This window comes from Dendropsophus ebraccatus, chromosome 5 (assembly GCF_027789765.1).
Source record: "Dendropsophus ebraccatus isolate aDenEbr1 chromosome 5, aDenEbr1.pat, whole genome shotgun sequence".
NCBI lineage: Eukaryota > Metazoa > Chordata > Amphibia > Anura > Hylidae > Dendropsophus > Dendropsophus ebraccatus.
Genome location: NC_091458.1, coordinates 14,459,363 through 14,480,486, shown reverse-complemented (window position 1 = coordinate 14,480,486; position 21,124 = coordinate 14,459,363). Strand labels below are relative to the sequence as shown.

The following is a 21,124-nucleotide window of genomic DNA, read 5'->3' as shown; positions in this document are numbered from 1 at the left end:
CTATAAGGGAGGGGGTAGAGGGGGCCATCTATAAGGGAGGGGGTAGAGGGGGCCATCTATTTGGGGGGGCAACATAGGGGGAGAGGGAATACACAGAGGGGGGCATATATTAGGAGGTCACATAGAGTCAGGCTACCCACTAAATGAGGGTGTAAAGGGGACAGTACAGATGTGTAGAGAGATGGAGATGGTGTCAGAGTGTGGAGCCTAATATGTCTGTCTGGCAGATTCTGTGGATTCGTGGCTCGGAGAAGTTCTCATAACGGCCCAGGACGGATGGAGAAGAAGATGAAAAGGGAAGAACTCCGATCAGAAAAGACGTCTCCTGTGAGTCACCTGATATAACTGCACAGTAATGTATATGGTGTATAGAACCTGTGTAGAGCTGGGGCCACCTCTATATGACTGGATGAGGTGATTTAGTGTACTGGATTTGGTCAGTAACAATATGGTGGTGATGGTAGTGGTGTGGCGGTAATGTTTCCTCCCTATATACTGGTATTACTGGTAATATTGGTCTCAGTATACAGGATTTGGTCGGTAACAGTATGGCGGTAATAGGTAATATCTGTCTTGGTGTGTGTGTGTGTGTGTATATATATATATATATATATATATATATATATATATATATATATATACAGTGGTACCTTGGTTTAAGAGTAACTTCGTTTAAGAGCGTTTTGGTTTAAGAGCTCACAGTTTTTCAAAATTGTGACTTGGTTTAAGAGCATTGCTTTGGTTTAGGAACTTCCTGTATTGGGTGGGAGCGCGAGTGGAGAAGGGGCATGGCCTGCATAGCGGGGTCTACAGCACTGTACTCTAAACACCTTCCAAATCATAGCAGATCCCCTTCAGGCTTGGGCTTACATCAGGGGACAGGACTGTGTGTGGGGGGGGGTAATCTCTCCATAGCTGTAACCCCTCTCTCCCCGGACAGAGAGTGCTGCATGTATGTGCCCACATCTGCCCTGCTCATTCCTTCATGCTCCCTGCAGTCTCTGTCAGCCCTTTTGTTTCCCATCCTCTCCATTACTGTACAGTACAGAATAATAAATATATTTGGGGTGTGGAACCAACTGTCTGCATTTACATGATTTCTTATAGGAAAATTTGCTTTGGTTTAAGAGTGGATTTGGATTACAAGCACGGTCCTGGAACGAATTATGCTCATAATCCAAGGCACCACTGTGTATATATATATATATATATATATATATATATATATATATATATATATACACACACACACACACACACAACAATAGCATCACTTGGTCGTGAAAGGAGGGGGGGGGCCCAAGTTGGCCTCTCGCACCAGGGCCCAGGAGACATTAGCTACGCCCCTGTATAGGGGGCAGTATTATAGTAGTTATATTCTTGTATATAGGGAGCAGTATTATAGTAGTTATATTCTTGTATATAGGGGCAGTATTATAGTGGATATATTCTTGTATATAGGAGCAGTATTATAGTAGTTATATTCTTGTATATAGGAGCAGTATTATAGTAGTTATATTCCTGTATATAGGGGGCAGTATTATAGTAGTTATATTCTGGTATATAGGGGGCAGTATTATAGTAGTTATATTCCTGTATATAGGAGCAGTATTATAGTAGTAATGACACGAACTGGAGAGAATGGAACTGCTGCACATCCCATCTATGGCTGATACTAATGCCGCTAGGCCTATATTAAAAATCAACACCAGAGTGTCTGTATATGAATTGATCAAGCCATATTGCCCCGTGTACCACCGCGCAGGTCCTCTGGTCCACACGGGTCCCTACGCTAACTCCACACCGTGTCGGTCAGCGACCGCCAACCCCGCAAAGCGTGCACGTGCAGGGAAGGGAGGCCATGGAACGGCCCTGCAACCCCAATGTCACAGGACCAGACCCAAAAAGCCCCACCAAAACCCAGCCAGCACCACCGGCGGGGAAGGCTGCCCCCAAACGACACAAGTATGGATATGGTATTACACTTACCATTGCTGCACTCACAGAATGGGGTATTGCACTCCTCCTGGTGAGACCCACATGACCGCAATTAGCAGGAGACACCTGAGTGCACATGGTTTTAATCCCTCCTGTTTTTTCCCATTCTGTTTGCTGCAGCTATGGTGAGCGCAATACCTTATCCAGACTTGTGCTGCTTGGGGGCGACCTTCTCCGCCGGCGGTGCTGGCCGGGTTCTGGTGTGGTGTTTTTGGGTCTGGTCCTGTGGCATGGGGGTCGCAGGGCTGTCCCATGGCCCCTGTTCCCTGGCTGTGCACGCCTGCGGGGTTGGTGGCCACTGACTGGCACGGTGTGGACTTAGTGTAGGGACCCATGTGTATCAGATACCGGCACGAGGTACATGGGGCAGTATGGCTTGATCAATTCATACACAAAATTCTGATGTGTTTTTTATTTAGCCTAGCGGCACTAGTATCAGCCATAGGTGTGAGGTGCAGCACTCTGTTTCTTCCCTGAACCGCATTATAGTAGTTATATTCCTGTATATAGGAGCAGTATTATAGTAGTTATATCCTTGTATATAGGGGCAGTATTATAGTAGTTATATTCCTGTATATAGGAGCAGTATTATAGTAGTTATATTCCTGTATATAGGAGCACTATTATAGTAGTTATATTCCTGTATATAGGAGGAGCAGTATTATAGTAGTTATATTCCTGTATATAGGAGCACTATTATAGTAGTTATATTCTTGTATATAGGGGGGTAGTATTATAGTAGTTATATGGCAGTAGAGTGCAGTCGGCACTGTCAGCAATGCTAGCAATAAAGGACGTATAATGAAGGACCCAACCTGATATGCTTGTACTTGTGGTGCTCCCAGACTAAAGCGTAAGAGTAAGCAATGTGATAACGGGAGAAGAGAGAGACTGGGGCACTCACCGATATTCCAAGCGAAAGTCTTTAATCCGATAGATCCATGGTGGAGGGAGGACAGATGGGATGGCGGGCGCCTATACCCCGGAACGACGTTTCCCGCCCACTCGGCGCTTCTTCCTGCCGGGAAGGTACCTTCTTCCTGCCGGGAAGGTACCTTCCCGGCAGGAAGAAGCGCCGAGTGGGCGTGAAACGTCGTTCCGGGGTATAGGCGCCCGCCATCCCATCTGTCCTCCCTCCACCATGGATCTATCGGATTAAAGATTTTCGCTTGGAATATCGGTGAGTGCCCCAGTCTCTCTCTTCTCCCGTTATCACATTATAGTAGTTATATCCCTGTATATAGGGGGTAGTATTATAGTAGTTATATTCTTGTATATAGGGAGCAGTATTATAGTAGTTATATTCTTGTATATAGGAGCAGTATTATAGTAGTTATATTCTTGTATATAGGGGGTAGTATTATAGCAGTTATATTCTTATATATAGGAGCAGTGTTATAGTAGTTATATTCTTGTATATAGGAGCAGTATTATAGTAGTTATATTCTTGTATATAGGAGCAGTATTATAGTAGTTATATTCTTGTATATAGGGGGTAGTATTATAGTAGTTATATTCTTGTATATAGGGGATAGTATTATAGTAGTTATATTCCTGTATATAGGAGCAGTATTATAGTAGTTATATTCCTGTATATAGGAGCAGTATTATAGTAGTTATATTCCTGTATATAGGAGCAGTATTATAGTAGGTATATTCCTGTATATAGGGGCAGTATTATAGTTATATTCTTGTATCTTGGGGTAGTAATATAGCACATTCTCCTTCACATAGGGGGCTATATTATTGGAAGATACTACTAGTGGAGCTAGGATACTCAGTTTGGCTTATGATAAGCTGGATGAGCTTGTATGGTGACAGTGATTTTCCTTTGTATGGCAGAATTCCCTTTTCCCCCAGTTGTCAGATCTCACTATGGGGTATGTGGATATAACTTTAGGTCAGTGCGATATTAATTTTAGATATGATTTATATAGTAAGGTATTGAGCAATGTTTAGCAGCACAGTCCATGGATTGCAGCGCAGAGAATACAATCAGCACCAGATGTTGTTCTATGTCGGTTTTCCTGGTAATTTATGAATGTGAAGCCTTTTCTGCTTACAGGAGGGGTTCAGTGTTTGGTATTAATTCATTTTTACTGCTTCCCTAATCCTCTTGTCATGGATCAGATACTTATCAGTTTCCACTGAAATATTTCTCCAGAGATAAACAGATACAATGCGATACTGTACGGAGGGAGAGAGACCCTCAATGTGGGATATGTGTGAGGAATTCCCTTGTGGTCCTCGGAGAATGTGCGGCTGTAAATAGTCTCTATGTAATGCATTCAATCTGCTGTGAAACATTGATTTATGTGTGATAATTCCCCGGTATCCAGATATTATCGGAAAATTCCCCCTGTAATAACCATAATTGTACACTAGGTGGCAGTGTTCAGATGCTAAGTATTCTTATACAGGAAAATCTCTCCAAAATTTGGGTGGTAGTCCTCAAACTAATATTTTATTTTATTTGACCTTTTCTGAGTCTTGTTTTTAAAGTGACCTCTAGAGGGCGCTACCTTACTTTATAGTAACCTCTAGGGCGCTAGCTTATTTTATAGTGACCGCTAGAGGGGGCTACTTAACTTTATAGTAACCTCTAGAGGGCGCTACCTTACTTTACAGTAACCTCAAGAGGGCGCTACTTAACTTTATAGTAACTCTAGAGGGCGCTAGCTTTTTTTTTTAGTGACCGCCAGACAGCGCTACCTTATTTTATATTGACCTCTAGAGGGCGCCACCTTATTTTATAGTGACTGCTAGAGGGCGCTACCTTACTTTATAGTAACCTTTAGAGGGCGCTACCTTACTTTATAGTGACCCCTAGAGGGCGCTAGCTTATTTTATAGTGACCGCTAGAGGGCGCTACCTTACTTTATAGTGACCCCTAGAGGGCGCTAGATTATTTTATAGTGACCTCTAGAGGGCGCTACCTTACTTTATAGTGACCCCGAGAGGGCTCTAGCTTATTTTGTAGTGACCCCTAGAGGGCGCTACCTTATTTTATAGTGACTTATAGAGGGCGCTACCTTATTTAAATGTGAACTCTAAAGGGCACTAATTTACCTTAAAGTGACCTCTAGAGGGCGCTTCCCTACTTTAAAGTGGCCTCTAGAGAGCACTACCTTATTTTATAGTGACCTCAAGAGAGCACTACCTTATTTTAAAGTGACCTCTAGATGGCGCTACCTTATTTTTTAGTGACCTCTAGATGGTGCTACCTTATTTTATAGTGAAGTCTAAAGGCAGTACAAGATTTGGACACCTGTCTCTTTAACTGAGTGCTGTCAGAAGGATACTCCAGATAAGCCAAGAAAGGTTAGTTATATTAGCTTAATGATTTCTCCACTATGCTGTGGGAGACTAGATAGGCAGGAGTCACACTGCTGACAGATGCGGGGCTGAGAGACAGCAGTAAGCACTGAGTAGAGCTCATCTTCCTGGACGTTGTACAGTGCCAAGATTCTCTTTCAGTCCGTCTGGTCCCCATTCCCATCGCACGTCCTGAGCTGTTTACACAGTTTATGGGCTGTTTTTTTACTCCCTTACAAAGATGAAATGTACATCTGTTTAGGGAACGACTGATCTCATGAAAAACAGCGTTTTATTAGCAAGATGGTTCATGTGGGATAAACTGGACACCCAACAAGCGGAAGGACTGTAGAACAGATCAGAGAACTGGTAATTGACATCTATGAGTGTAGTGGGCATGCTCTGTGAGTGAGAGGGAGAGACAGACAGAAAGAGGCAGAGCTGTATACAGTATATACAGACAGTGACTGTTGATGTTATCTGGCGAAAGGACTTCATGTACCATGAGATCCATGTAATCCCTTCTGCACAGCTCTGCTACAATGTATTCTTCTCTTTAGTCTGACACAGTGCTCTCTGCTGCCACCTCTGTCCATGTCAGGAACTGTTTACAGCAGCAGCAAATCCCCATAGAAAGCCTCTCCTGCTCTGGACAGTTCCTGACATGGACAGAGGTGGCAGCAGAGAGCACTTTGTCAGACTGGAAAGAATACACCACTTCCTGCAGGACATACAGCAGCTCATAGGTACTGGAAGACTGGAAAATAATTTTTAAATAAAAGTAGTTTACAAATCTATATAACTTTTTACCACCAGTTGATTTTCTCTCCCTTTTTTAAAGTGTTAATGTAACTTAAAAAAAAAATGTTGACATTTTTCGTAGACATGGCAAAAGTTTGGATTGGTTGGTCTGGGTGTTCATGAAGTGTCCCAGAGCTGGTGTCCACTGCTTTGTAGCAGCTTATGTAGGTCGGTACCATTGTATGTCTAGGGTTTGTGGTTGAAGGCTGTAGTATGCTGCTCCCACCACCAGGTGTCACTGTATCATAAAGCATATGTAGCACGGTTGGAGGAAGCTAGACCAAAAGGTTAACTGTAAACTGTATTGCGTTGTGTGTTTTCTATCATGTGTGCCACTGCCAGGTGTTTTGTTGTACACCAATCCTTGGGCTGGGAACTCTGCTGTGTTTCTGTAACGTATTATAAGGGCGCCTTCACACACACCGGATCCGCAGTGGATTTCATGCTGCGAATTTGCAGCAAAATCTGCTGATCCAGTGCCCGTTCATCCCAACGAGAATACATACTCGCAGCGGGACTGACATCCTGCTGCGAGTATGTATGTTAACCCCCCCACCGGCCGGAGCATACATCACCTCCTCCCCGCTTCAGCTTGCTTCGGGGGTTCTTGGATGGATGTCCCGCTCAGCCAATCAGTGGCTGCGATGGGGCAGCCCACTTATTGGCTAAGCGGGACAAGCAGACACCGGGAACCCCCGAAGCAAGCCAGGGAGGAGGTGATGTATGCTCCGGCCGGTGGGGGGTTAACATACATACTCGCAGCGAGTATGTATTCCCATTGGGATGAACGGGCACTGGATTCGCAGCAGATTTTGCTGCGAATTCACAGTGTGAAATCCGCTGCCGATCCGGTGTGTGTGAAGGCACCCTAAATCAGTTTCCTAGTTTGCCCTGCCCACTTAGTTCCCCCCTGAAGATATGTGTATATATATATATATATATAATATATATATATATATATATATATATATAAATATATATATATACATATATGTTGGGGTTGGGGTTAGTTGGGTGTGTTCTGGTTCAGTGGGAAAGACTGTTCTGTGGGAAAGACTGAATCCAAGAGACAGTCTGCTGAGGACTTTCTCCAGGACCTGGCCCAGAGGCCAGGACCCATTTTGTGGCTTTCTATCCTGAACCAGAGTGTGAGTGTCAGTACATCCAGGGGTATCTAGGGGTGGGCACATACCACTGCTGCCCACCATGGCAAGTGCCTCAGCGGTACACTCCATCTCGCCCAACTTAACACCACCTGCCTCCCCTAGTTACCACATGCAGATCCCCACTGATCACTAGCTGGAGCTTTTTCCTCCCCTGCTCACTGCTCTCCCCGACTTGTTGTAGTAGTGGGCTTCTATATCCAGTGTACAGACCCCAGTCTTGTAACCAGGCGGAGAGAGCACTGATCCTGGGAGTAACACGTGTGACATGGCAAACAATGCTGTATAACAAACATTACAAACAGTAAGGTGTAAGGTCATACCGCTATCACACAGGGTGGCCTCTCATCGGCGCGGTACGTGGACGAGCCGTCATTCACCATCATCAGTAGTAGTGGCAGGTAAAGGAGCATGGCTCTGTGAAGAGAAAAGAAGGAGCATTGAGGTCGGAGATGATGGGAGTTGTAGTTGTCCACAGCTGGAGTATTACAGGTCAGAGACTGCTGGTGTAGAAGATATGATGGCCGTGTATAACATCCCTATAAAAGACGAATGCTGCATGTATCCTCCGGGATCTTCTATACAGACGTCCTGGGAGAAGGAAGTCACATTGTTTGTTTTTGCTTAGAGAAAATTCCAGGGAGAAACATGGAAGGAGGCGGCTCCAATGTGTGTAACACCAGGGGACAGACACACAGCAAGCCAAGGGTTAATTATCTATCAATCTATTTATCTATCTATCATCTATCTATCTCATATCTATCTATCTATCTATCTATCTATCATCTATCTATCTATCTATCTATCTATCTATCTATCTATCTATCTATCTATCTATCTATCATCTATCTCCTATCTATCTATCATCTATCTCCTATCTATCTATCTATCTATCTATCTCCTATCTATCTCCTATCTATCTATCTCCTATCTATCTATCTATCTATCTATCTATCATCTATCTCCTATCTATCTATATATCTATCATCTATCTCCTATCTATCTCCTATCTATCTATCTATCTATCTATCTATCTATCTATCTCCTATCTATCTATCTATCTATCTATCTCATATCTATCTATCTATCTTTCTATTATCTATCTATCTAATATAGAAGAAAACTGTGGCACTCAGAGTAAAGTGAAAAATGAGTGGTTTATTCGCCCAAAAACCGCGGTTAAATAAACCACTAATTTTTCACTTTACTCTGAGTGCCACAGTTTTCTTCTTTATTGTATACCCTGGCACCTATGGTCACAAGGGTGCTTACTGGTTGGCACCAGGACTTTTTTCGATAAAGGAGTGCTGCACTACAATATTATTTTGTATCTATCTATCTCCTATCTATCTATCTATCTATCTATCTATCTATTTACTTTCACTAGCCCTTTCTTACCTCTCCAATCATTGCCACTGTCTCCAGACACACCAGCTGTATCCCCCAGAATGCCCCCTGTCATAGGCGGTCAGTAGTCCTCACTATGTGCCCTTTGAACCTGCCCCCCAGGAAGCAGAGTCAGGTCCCCCGGTCTGGTGGGGAGATGTCTTCTAAGTGAAATGTGTTTATCAGCGCCTCACAGCCCCGGAGCCCAGAAGAGCGAGCATTTCCTCCAGCATTCCATCCAGAGGCATTGTATCCAGAGGCATTGTGATGTTTGCCTTCTTCTTCGCTCTAACAAGGAAGTTTCCTGTTTTCAAATAGCTTTTAGTTTCAGTCATAAGAAAAAAAGGACTCAAGGAAATGTATAAGGAGGTAAAGTCTACGTCTCATGAGTCAGGCTGGTAACCTCCACCATGAAGCCACATAATACATCATATTATACATTAAGACACTAGCAAACTGGTCCCTTTACTAGCAGATAATACTGTGGAGATCCCAGAGAATCCCTACAAGCACTGACAGCAGCATTCTTGTATTCTATGGGTAAAAGTAAACCCCTATCTGCTCAGAACAGTCATAATCTTAGAAATGGGGACCGCCATGGGGTCTCACCTTACCCCAAAAATGAAAATAATTCATTTCCAGCATGTAATATCTATAGGGTGTTCCCCATCTGAGCTCCTATTGCCTTAATATCCCATAAAATGTTGGTTTATACATATTCTGTATTCAGTTTCCAGCTATCTAAGCTTTCAGAGGGAAGCCTCCCAATACTTTCTAAAACAACTGCCAACCCTTATAGCTGCACATGTACAATCACATGTACTGTGACATTTCCGTAATCTTGCATCTGATATTCCAACAGTTGTTACAAAATAACAACTTTTTCCAAGATCAAAAGTTTTTTGTCTTGCTAGTGCCCCCTATAGGAATTAAAACCTGTTACTTTCTTATAGGTAGTGAGACTTTTTTTTGAGGGCTCCACACTAACTTACAGGCTAGCTGCCTATAGGTGACACTAGAGATGAACTAATTTGCATACTTTTCCCATGTAAAGACTAATTGAGGAAAGCCTGTAAGACTCTCCTCAATTAGATCCAGGACCCCTCAAAATAGATGATTAACACAGTTACCTTGCAGGGCTGGGGTCCTGGGTTCAATTCGTCTTAATGGCAACTTAAGAAGAACATACAAACTCCTTGCAAGACTTCTTCCCAAACTCCAAAACATACAGATAAATAGTGAGTCCTAATGGGGACAGGGACGCTATATAAACAACGGCACTATTATTAGTATTACTACCAGTCACGAGGTACATTATTGTTCCCATCATGTTACCTGTGACCTGATCCGGTTTCACAGATGACTTCCTCTATATTTCAGGTGTTTTCCAGGTGACATTGGGTTAATTAAAGACAATGAATTCACCAGGGAAGTGACTCATATCATTGGAATGTAGCTCAGAATGTTGCATATATATTACTATAGCAGTGGTATAATAAATGGGGAGCATGCCCCCCCCCTCCAGATCACCTACCTGACCCCCTATAGCATGAATCACTACACTGATGTCTATGGAAGGTTGGAAATTTTAACAACTCCCTTAGGATTAAATGGTCACTGTTGTTTAAACTACTCCTCGCCATGTCATAGCCGTTGTGTTTCCTAAGATTTTCGTAAATCTTACCCCAGAAACAGCTCCAAAGTTTTGGCCACTCTGCGTCTGTGCCGTTTGCCGTCCATTGCTTGTTGTTGCAGAAAATCTGTCTCTAGTAACAGAGCAGGACAAGATACAGGAAGTGGGGGATTGGGCTTAGCATGTATGCTCTTAGCTCTGTGTAGCCAGTCTGCCTGCTCAAAGGTAAATCAAGGCTTCCTTCTCATACAGCTCAGGACAGCTGTTCCTTGTGTAAATACCAATGTACCTACTGCTGTATGTGTCCAGTGCTGCAATGTAATCTCCCCCTCCCTTTAGCTTCTCATTAGCAACAGTTCAGTGCTTAGTGTAACCATAGCACCTGGCAAACCAAGTGCATCAGTAACTCTTTCATATCTCCACATGCCATCTAGTACTGTACTGTGTACTGTTCCCCTAGCCCATTGCCATCCTGTTCAGTCCAGTGCACATTTTACAGAACTATATCATGGCATAGCAGAGAGGAGTAGGTGCTGTAAATGGCCAGAAAAGTAAGGGAAAGGAAGTAACTGTGTGAGTACTACTGGCAAACAGCCCCAAGAATGGAGGTGATGAGGAACAGCCGTGTACCATGAAGGGGGTTTCAGGGGAAATTCAGGGGAAGCAAGGGTTTGTTTTCCCTACAGCGCCACCACTGGTCAAATGAAGCATTACAAGATGTCCATTGAAATCAGCTTGCTGTTTGTGTAAGGGCTGGAGTCCTCCAGAGAGGGACGCTCTTGATGGACGTCATGAACAAGTGATCCCTCCTATAGTAACTGGAAATATCTCAATATATAAAAAAAAGATTCAATATTCTCAGAAAAATGACATCGACTCCAGGATCAGCTATTGTCTTAGTAAAGAATAGGCTACGTGACCTCTCCACCCAGAGTCAAGTCCCGACAGGGGAGTCCTGGCCAGTATGGCTTTCCCATGGTAGATCCCCCAGTCGTACACATAGTAAAACCTGTGGACAGGACCAGACACCTGCAGCTGTTTTATGGCACTTGGCAGGGGCAGGGCAGGCGGGGTGAGAGACAGGTGTGTTCTGCTTCTCTCCTCCACAAAAATAAACGTCTTAAAGGAATCGTTTTAGCGAAATTTCCAACAGTCGGGGAATGAAACTTGTTTTTCCGGAAATCTGAAGGTGGGAAGCCGAGGGCCGGATAATACCATTTCTATATTAATAGTGATGATCTATGACAATAACAGCAGTGTCTGGCGGCACGTCCTTGTTATTGCAGCCATGCTGTACTCACCGGAACAATGATGGGACAGATACTAATAGAAGGGACTGATGCCTATAGATGGGACAGATACCTATAGATGGGACTGATGCCTATATATGGGACAGAGACCTATAGACAGGACAGATATCTATAGATGGGACACATACCTATAGACGGGACAGAGACCGATAATCGAGACAGAGACCTATAGACGGGACAGATACCTATAGACTGGACAGATACTCATAGAAGGGACTGATGCCTATAGACGGGACAGATACCTATAGACGGGACAGATACCTATACACTGGACAGATACTAATAGAAGGGACTGATGTCTATAGATGGGACAGATACCTATAGACGGGACAGATGTCTATAGACTGGACCGATACCTATAGATGGGACAGATGCCTATAGATGGGACAGACACCGATAGATGGGACAGACACCGATAGATGGGACAGATACCTAAAGACGGGACAGATACCGATAGACGGGACAGACACCGATAGACGGGACAGACACCTATAGACGGGACAGATACCGATAGACAGGACAGACACCGATAGACGGGAGAGATGCCTATAGACAGGACAGATACCTATAGACAGGACAGATACCGATAGACGGGACAGATACCGATAGACGGGACAGATACCGATAGACGGGACAGATACCGATAGACGGGACAGACACCGATAGACGGGAGAGATGCCTATAGACAGGACAGATGCCTATAGACAGGACAGATACCGATAGACGGGACAGACACCGATAGACGGGACAGATACCGATAGACGGGACAGACACCGATAGACGGGACAGATGCCTATAGACAGGACAGATACCTATAGACAGGACATAGACCTATAGACGGGACAGATACGGCCGATAATCGTTCTGTGTAATAGAGCCTTAATTTATAATTATTGATTCGCAGCTGCCCAGCAGATCAGCTAAACTGGATTGAACTCTGCACTATAGTAACTCTGCTCCTTTATCTCTGAACTTTGGTCTCTGTAATCTCCATGTCTCGGATTTCTTGTATCTCTCCTGTCTTTCTCTTCTTGTTGTTGTGATCTTTGGTCTTTATATTCTGCTCTCTGTATCGCTGGATCCTTATAACCCTGTGCTGTGATCCCTATACGTCTGTGCCCTGATCCCTTGTTGTTTGCCCTGATGTTTGTTCTCTGATCCCTATATCTTTGTACATTCATCCCTATATATTTATCTATGTGCCCTGGTCCCCATATCTCTGACCTCAGTTCTTGTTTCCCTGATCTCTGACCTCAGTTCTTGTTCCCCTGTTCTCTGTATCTCTGATCTCAGTTCTTGTTCCCCTGATCTCTGTATCTCTGAGCCCAGTTCTTGTTCCCCTGATCTCTGTATCTCTGACCTCAGTTCTTGTTCCCCTGATCTCTGTATCTTTGAGCTCAGTTCTTGTTCCCCTGATCTCTGTATCTCTGACCTCAGTTCTTGTTCCCCTGATCTCTGATCTCAGTTCTTGTTCCCCTGATCTCTGTATCTCTGAGCCCAGTTCTTGTTCCCCTGATCTCTGTATCTCTGACCTCAGTTCTTGTTCCCCTGATCTCTGTATCTCTGAGCCCAGTTCTTGTTCCCCTGATCTCTGTATCTCTGACCTCAGTTCTTGTTCCCCTGATCTCTGTATCTCTAAGCCCAGTTCTTGTTCCCCTGATCTCTGTATCTCTGACCTCAGTTCTTGTTCCCCTGATCTCTGTATCTCTAAGCCCAGTTCTTGTTCCCCTGATCTCTGTATCTCTGAGCTCAGTTCTTGTTCCCCTGATCTCTGAGCTCAGTTATTGTTCCCCTGATCTCTGATCTCAGTTCTTGTTCCCCTGATCTCTGTATCTCTAAGCTCAGTTCTTGTTCCCCTGATCTCTGTATCTCTGACCTCAGTTCTTGTTCCCCTGATCTCTGTATCTCTGACCTCAGTTCTTGTTCCCCTGATCTCTGTATCTCTGAGCTCAGTTCTTGTTCCCCTGATCTCTGACCTCAGTTCTTGTTCCCCTGATCTCTGATCTCAGTTCTTGTTCCCCTGATCTCTGTATCTCTAAGCTCAGTTCTTGTTCCCCTGATCTCTGTATCTCTAAGCTCAGTTCTTGTTCCCCTGATCTCTGTATCTTTGACCTCAGTTCTTGTTCCATTGATCCCGATATCTCTGACCTCAGTTCTTGTTCCATTGATCCCTATATCTCTGACCTCAGTTCTTGTTCCCCTGATCTCTGACCTCAGTTCTTGTTCCCCTGATCTCTGACCTCAGTTCTTGTTCCCCTGATCTCTGACCTCAGTTCTTGTTCCCCTGATCTGTGTATCTCTAAGCTCAGTTCTTGTTCCCCTGATCTCTGTATCTCTGACCTCAGTTCTTGTTCCCCTGATCTCTGTATCTTTGACCTCAGTTCTTGTTCCATTGATCTCTGTATCTCTGATCTCAGTTCTTGTTTCCCTGATCTCTGTATCTCTGATCTCAGTTCTTGTTTCCCTGATCTCTGTATCTCTGATCTCAGTTCTTGTTTCCCTGATCTCTGTATCTCTGATCTCAGTTCTTGTTTCCCTGATCTCTGTATCTCTGATCTCAGTTCTTGTTCCCCTGATCTCTGTATCTCTGACCTCAGTTCTTGTTCCCCTGATCTCTGTAGCTTTGATCTCTTGTCTCTGTGACCCTGATCCATGTACCTTTGCTCTCTGTCTCTCTGGGGAAGGGGGGGGGGGGCGCTGATCCTCTAGTCCCTTATAGGACACCACCTGCATATACATCCATGTCCTGCTGACACCTCTACCATCTTACTATAATGGTGCACACACTGCTCAGCCTCTTAAGGTCCTATTCCACGGAACGATTATCGTTCATAAACTCTCTCCAACGACCGCTCCTTAACGATAATCGGTCCGTGTGTTATGTGTTATCGTTTGCTAAAAAAATTGTTTAGTGATCGTTAATGAGCGGTCGTTGGAGCGAGTTTATAAACGATAATCGTTCCGTGGAATAGGGCCTTTAAAGTGCTCACTGAATGTCTATGGCTGGAGATATCAGCTATCCCATACTTAAGTCACTATTGACTTAAATTGTTTGCCTGCCCTGTTCCTGTCCCTATAGACCCACACTGCATGTATTCTGCCTGCCCTGTTCCTGTCCCTATTTACCCTCACTACAAGTATTCTGCCTGCCCTGTCCTTGTCCCTATTGACCCTCACTACAAGTATTCTGCCTGCCCTGTCCTTGTCCCTATTGACCCTCACTACAAGTATTCTGCCTGCCCTGTCCCTATTGACCCACACTACAAGTATTCTACCTGCCCTGTCCCTTTTGACCCTCACTACAAGTATTCTGCCTGCCCTGTCCTTGTCCCTATTGACCCTCACTACAAGTATTTGGCCTGCCCTGTCCTTGTCCCTTTTGACCTTCACTACAAGTATTTGGCCTGCCCTGTCCTTGTCCCTTTTGACCTTCACTACAAGTATTTGGCTTGCCCTGTCCTTGTCCCTTTTGACCCTCACTACAAGTATTTGGCCTGCCCTGTCCTTGTCCCTTTTGACCTTCACTACAAGTATTTGGCCTGCCCTGTCCTTGTCCCTTTTGACCCTCACTACAAGTATTTGGCCTGCCCTGTCCCTATTGACCCTCACTACAAGTATTCTGTCTGCCCTGTCCTTGTCCCTATTGACCCTCACTACAAGTATTTGGCCTGCCCTGTCCCTATTGACCCTCACTATAAGTATTTGGCCTGCCCTGTCCCGATTGACCCTCACTATAAGTATTTGGCCTGCCCTGTCCTTGTCCCTATTGACCCTCACTACAAGTATTCTGCCAGTCCTGACCTTGGGTTCTCAGAACATTCTAGCTTCTGTCTTTCCTTCCTGGTAACACTTTTTGGGATTCCTGGTTCCTTGCAGGAAGCAGATGATGTGGCCTGAGGATTGTGAGCAGGGACGTCCACACTCCTATGAGGGGCTTAAAGTGATAATCCATTAGACTATACAGAGTTTAGTGCCAAGTGGATCCAGTCGCTGTATAGGGAAGGGGGTCATGTATCTGGGGGAACATCAGCAGAACAGACCTGGCAAATACTGGAATTCTTCCTATCAATATTTATTATTATCTATTTATATGTAATTACTATTGGTTACTGATAACAAACGGGAAGGTTCAGACCCCGAACCCCAACCTAATAGTATCAGACCCCGAACCCCAACCTAATAGTATCAGACCCCGAACCCCAACCTAATAGTATCAGACCCCGAACCCCAACCTAATAGTATCAGACCCCGAACCCCAACCTAATAGTATCAGACTACAAACCCCAACCTAATAGTATCAGACCCCTAACCCCAACCTAATAGTATCAGACCCCTAACCCCCACCTAAAAGTATCAGACCCCTAACCCCAACCTAATAGTATCAGACCCCGAACCCCAACCTAATAGTATCAGACCCTGAACCCCAACCTAATAGTATCAGACCCTGAACCCCCACCTAATAGTATCAGACCCCGAACCCCAACCTAATAGTATCAGACCCCTAACCCCCACCTAATAGTATCAGACCCCGAACCCCAACCGAATAGTATCAGACCCTGTACCCCCACCTAATAGTATCAGACCCTGAACCCCCACCTAATAGTATCAGACCCTGAACCCCCACCTAATAGTATCAGATCCCAGATCAGACATTTCTAGGACCCGATCCCAATTCTAGGACCTTGTTATTGGTAATAAATACACAAAGGGTTAGGTCAGATATTAGAAGTATTACTTATTGAAGATCCATTTAAGGAGACATTTCAGCTGAGAAGTGATACAATTATATCCAGTGTAGACAATGCTCTGTGAGCCCCAGACTGATACATTGTACATAGCTAGTCCTGCTCTCAGCTGTATCCAGTGTAGACAATGCTCTGTGAGCTCCAGACTGATACATTGTACATAGCTAGTCCTGCTCTCAGTTGTATCCAGTGTAGACAATGCTCTGTGAGCTCTACAGCCTGGACCCCAGACTGATACATTGTATATAGTTAGTCCTGCTCTCAGCTGTATCCAGTGTAGACAATGCTCTGTGAGCTCTACAGCCTGGAGCCCAGACTGATACATTGTACATAGCTAGTCCTGCTCTCAGCTGTATCCAGTGTAGACAATGCTCTGTGAGCTCTACAGCCTGGACCCCAGACTGATACATTGTATATAGTTAGTCCTGCTCTCAGCTGTATCCAGTGTAGACAATGCTCTGTGAGCTCTACAGCCTGGACTCCAGACTGATACATTGTACATAGGTAGTCCTGCTCTCAGCTGTATACAGTGTAGACAATGCTCTGTGAGCTCTATAGCCTGGACCCCAGACTGATACATTGTATATAGTTAGTCCTGCTCTCAGCTGTATCCAGTGTAGACAATGCTCTGTGAGCTCCAGACTGATACATTGTACATAGCTAGTCCTGCTCTCAGCTGTATCCAGTGTAGACAATGCTCTGTGAGCTCCAGACTGATACATTGTACATAGCTAGTCCTGCTCACAGCTGTATCCAGTGTAGACAATGCTCTGTGAGCTCCAGACTGATACATTGTACATAGCTAGTCCTGCTCTCAGCTGTATCCAGTGTAGACAATGCTCTGTGAGCTCCAGACTGATACATTGTACATAGCTAGTCCTGCTCCCAGCTGACAGTTGTTTCACTGTAGCCAAATGTTCCAAGCAGTAGACTCTCTGGCTAATACAATGAGACTGCACAGGGCACTGGCAGCAGCTATAAGATATCCCAGCCTGGTGGAAGTGTACAGGGCTGTATACAGTATATACAGAGAGTGACTGAGGAGGGGTATCTGGAGAAGAGTCCTGTGCAGTCTCCATGGACCATGAGATCTCTGTGATCCCCATCTTCTCCCCAGCTCTGCTACATTCTATCCTGCTGGGTTTGTTATCTCAGCTGAGATGGTTACATTGTTATATCTGTAAGACGGAGACTACCAGACCCTACAGGGAGGCAGCGCTGCAGGAGAACTACAAGGCCCAGCAGGACTAATACCAAATATATAGCATCCACTAAGAAGACTGAAGAGCTGATGAGAGGAGAGCATAGATAGATAGATAGGAGATAGATAGATAGATAGATAGATAGATAGATAGATAGGAGATAGATAGATAGATAGATAGATAGATAGATAGGAGATAGATGAATAGATAGATAGATAGATAGATAGGAGATAGATAGATAGATAGATAGATAGATAGATAGATAGATAGGAGATAGATAGATAGATAGATAGAGATAGATAGATAGATAGATAGATAGGAGATAGATAGATAGATAGATAGATAGATAGATAGATAGATAGATAGATAGATAGATAGGAGATAGGAGATAGATGGGAGATAGATAGATAGATAGATAGGAGATAGATAATAGATAGATAGATAGATAGATAGATAGATAGATAGGAGATAGATAGATAGATAGATAGATAGATAGATAGATAGATAGATAGATAGGAGATAGGAGATAGGAGATAGGAGATAGATAGATAGATAGATAGATAGATAGATAGATAGATAGATAGGAGATAGATAGATAGATAGATAGATAGATAGATAGGAGATAGATAGATAGGAGATAGATAGATAGATAGATAGATAGATAGATAGATAGATAGATAGGAGATAGATAGATAGATAGATAGATAGATAGATAGATAGATAGATAATAGATAGATAGATAGATAGATAGATAGATAGATAGATAGATAGGAGATAGATAGATAGATAGATAGATAGGAGATAGATAGATAGATAGGAGATAGATAGATAGATAGATAGATAGATAGATAGATAGATAGATAGATAGATAGGAGATAGATAGATAGGAGATAGATAGATAGATAGATAGATAATAGATAGATAGATAGATAGATAGATAGATAGGAGATAGATAGATAGATAGGAGATAGATAGATAGATAGATAGATAGATAGATAGATAGATAGGAGATAGATAGATAGATAGATAGATAGATAGGAGATAGATAGATAGATAGATAGGAGATAGATAGATAGATAGGAGATAGATAGATAGATAGATAGATAGATAGATAGATAGATAGGAGATAGATAGATAGATAGATAGATAGATAGATAGGAGATAGATAGATAGATAGATAGATAGATAGATAGATAGATAGGAGATAGATAGATAGATAGATAGATAGATAGATAGATAGATAGATAGGAGATAGATGAATAGATAGATAGATAGATAGATAGGAGATAGATAGATAGATAGATAGATAGATAGATAGATAGATAGGAGATAGATAGATAGATAGATAGATAGATAGATAGATAGGAGATAGATAGATAGATAGATAGATAGATAGATAGATAGGAGATAGATAGATAGATAGATAGATAGGAGATAGATAGATAGATAGATAGGAGATAGATAATAGATAGATAGATAGATAGATAGGAGATAGATAATAGATAGATAGATAGATAGATAGATAGATAGATAGATAGATAGGAGATAGATAGATAGATAGATAGATAGATAGGAGATAGGAGATAGATAGATAGATAGATAGATAGATAGATAGGAGATAGATAGATAGATAGATAGGAGATAGATAGATAGGAGATAGATAGATAGATAGATAGATAGATAGATAGGAGATAGATAGATAGATAGATAGATAGATAATAGATAGATAGATAGATAGATAGATAGATAGATAGGAGATAGATAGATAGATAGGAGATAGATAGATAGATAGATAGATAGATAGATAGATAGGAGATAGATAGATAGATAGATAGATAGATAGATAGATAGATAGGAGATAGATAGATAGATAGATAGGAGATAGATAGATAGATAGATAGATAGATAGATAGATAGATAGATAGGAGATAGATAGATAGATAGATAGATAGATAGGAGATAGATAGATAGATAGGAGATAGATAGATAGATAGATAGGAGATAGATAGATAGATAGATAGATAATAGATAGATAGATAGATAGATAGATAGATAGATAGATAGATAGATAGGAGATAGATAGATAGATAGATAGGAGATAGATAGATAGATAGATAGATAGATAGATAGATAGATAGATAGATACATAGGAGATAGATAGATAGATAGATAGATAGGAGATAGATAGAAGATAGATAGATAGAAAATAGATAGATAGGAGATAGATAGATTAAATGGTTGCCTTTGTCCATAAATAATATGCTGATGCAGCAGAGCTGTGTTTGTTATTTGCCTAAATTCATTATCTCTTTGGTTTTATGCAAAATGATTGATTACAAATCTCTGCCTCATCATCCGGTAATGTATCCCCCGTACAATCCCTGCAGCCCCATAGACTTACAGCACACAGTCGGCTCTGCTACATCTCTATATGCAGTGATAATGAGTATAAGCATCTGCTCAGCCAACATGTGAGGGAAAGTTTCTCCAGGAAAAGAGTACAACCCCAATATATATATATATACACAAGAACATGGGAATCAATGGAGAGAAGCCTGACCAGCTGGAATAACAGAGTACATGCTCCTTGTCCTATTATTATTGAGTATAAGGTGAGATGTAGCAGAGCTGAGCAGGTCCCATCACTATAATAAGGTCAGTTCCATCCCCAGGTAAGCCCCCCCCAGCCTGACCCCCTCAGCTCTGCTACATCTCCCCTCTCTATGGATATGATGGCTCTTACCTTATGTGCAGTGGGGGGCGGCTGGGCTCCTGGGCTCTCTAGGATATGAGGATTCTGACACTTCCTTGGGGTCATACATCACTGTAGCTTGCGGTTCCTATGCGGGAAGCGTCACTGGAAACTTCACCAAACTGAACAGGAACTAAGACATTTACAGGGAAATATCCTGCGATCCTTATATGGGACCCTGCAGTGATGTCTGCGGCAGCGGAGGGAGCCGGGTCTTAGTGCTAGTGGTGTTCAGTGGGCTGCTCCTCACATGTCACATCAGCTCAATGGTATAAGGAGAACAAGCTAAGGACTGTACATAGTATTATATCAGGGGGTCATACAGCACCATACCCAGATACCATACACAGAGCAGGGGGACTCACTGTGTACATATACATTACACTACTGATCCTGAGTTACATCCTGTCTTATACTTCAGAGCTGCACTCACTATTCTGCTGATTGGGTCACCGTGTACATACATTACATAACTGATCCTGAGTTACATCCTGTATTATACCCCAGAGCTGTACTCACTATACTGCTGGATAGGTCACTGTGTACATACATTACATAACTGATCCTGAGTTCCATCCTGTATTATACCCCAGAGCTGCACTCACTATTCTGCTGGTGGGGTCACTGTGTACATACATTACACTACTTATCCTCAGTTACATCCTGTATTATACTCCAGAGCTGCACTCACTATTCATCTGGTGGGGTCACTGTAATCCTGAGTTACAATCTGTTACATACTTCAGAGCTGCGTTTATTATTCTGCTATTCGTTATTGATAGGAGTCAATACACATGTATATACACCATCCCCTCATCT

General features: G+C 43.0%; 1 protein-coding gene across 2 annotated transcripts in view; it reads right to left on the bottom strand.

Moving 5' to 3' along the window:
* Positions 1-20,422, bottom strand: part of LRRC32 (leucine rich repeat containing 32) — a 30,363-nt gene extending 9,941 nt beyond the window's left edge. Inside the window, exons 1-2 of one of the 2 annotated variants that reach the window (XM_069971948.1) lie at positions 20,297-20,422; positions 7,601-7,694 (exon numbers count right to left, since the gene is read on the bottom strand). In XM_069971948.1, the coding sequence (XP_069828049.1) occupies positions 7,601-7,690 (90 nt within the window). In that variant the 5' untranslated portion in view covers positions 7,691-7,694; positions 20,297-20,422. Of the gene's footprint in view, positions 1-7,600; positions 7,695-8,675; positions 8,749-20,296 lie in introns of those variants that run through there. The other variant, XM_069971949.1, reaches the window with a different exon arrangement.
* Positions 20,423-21,124: the final 702 nt, after the last annotated feature.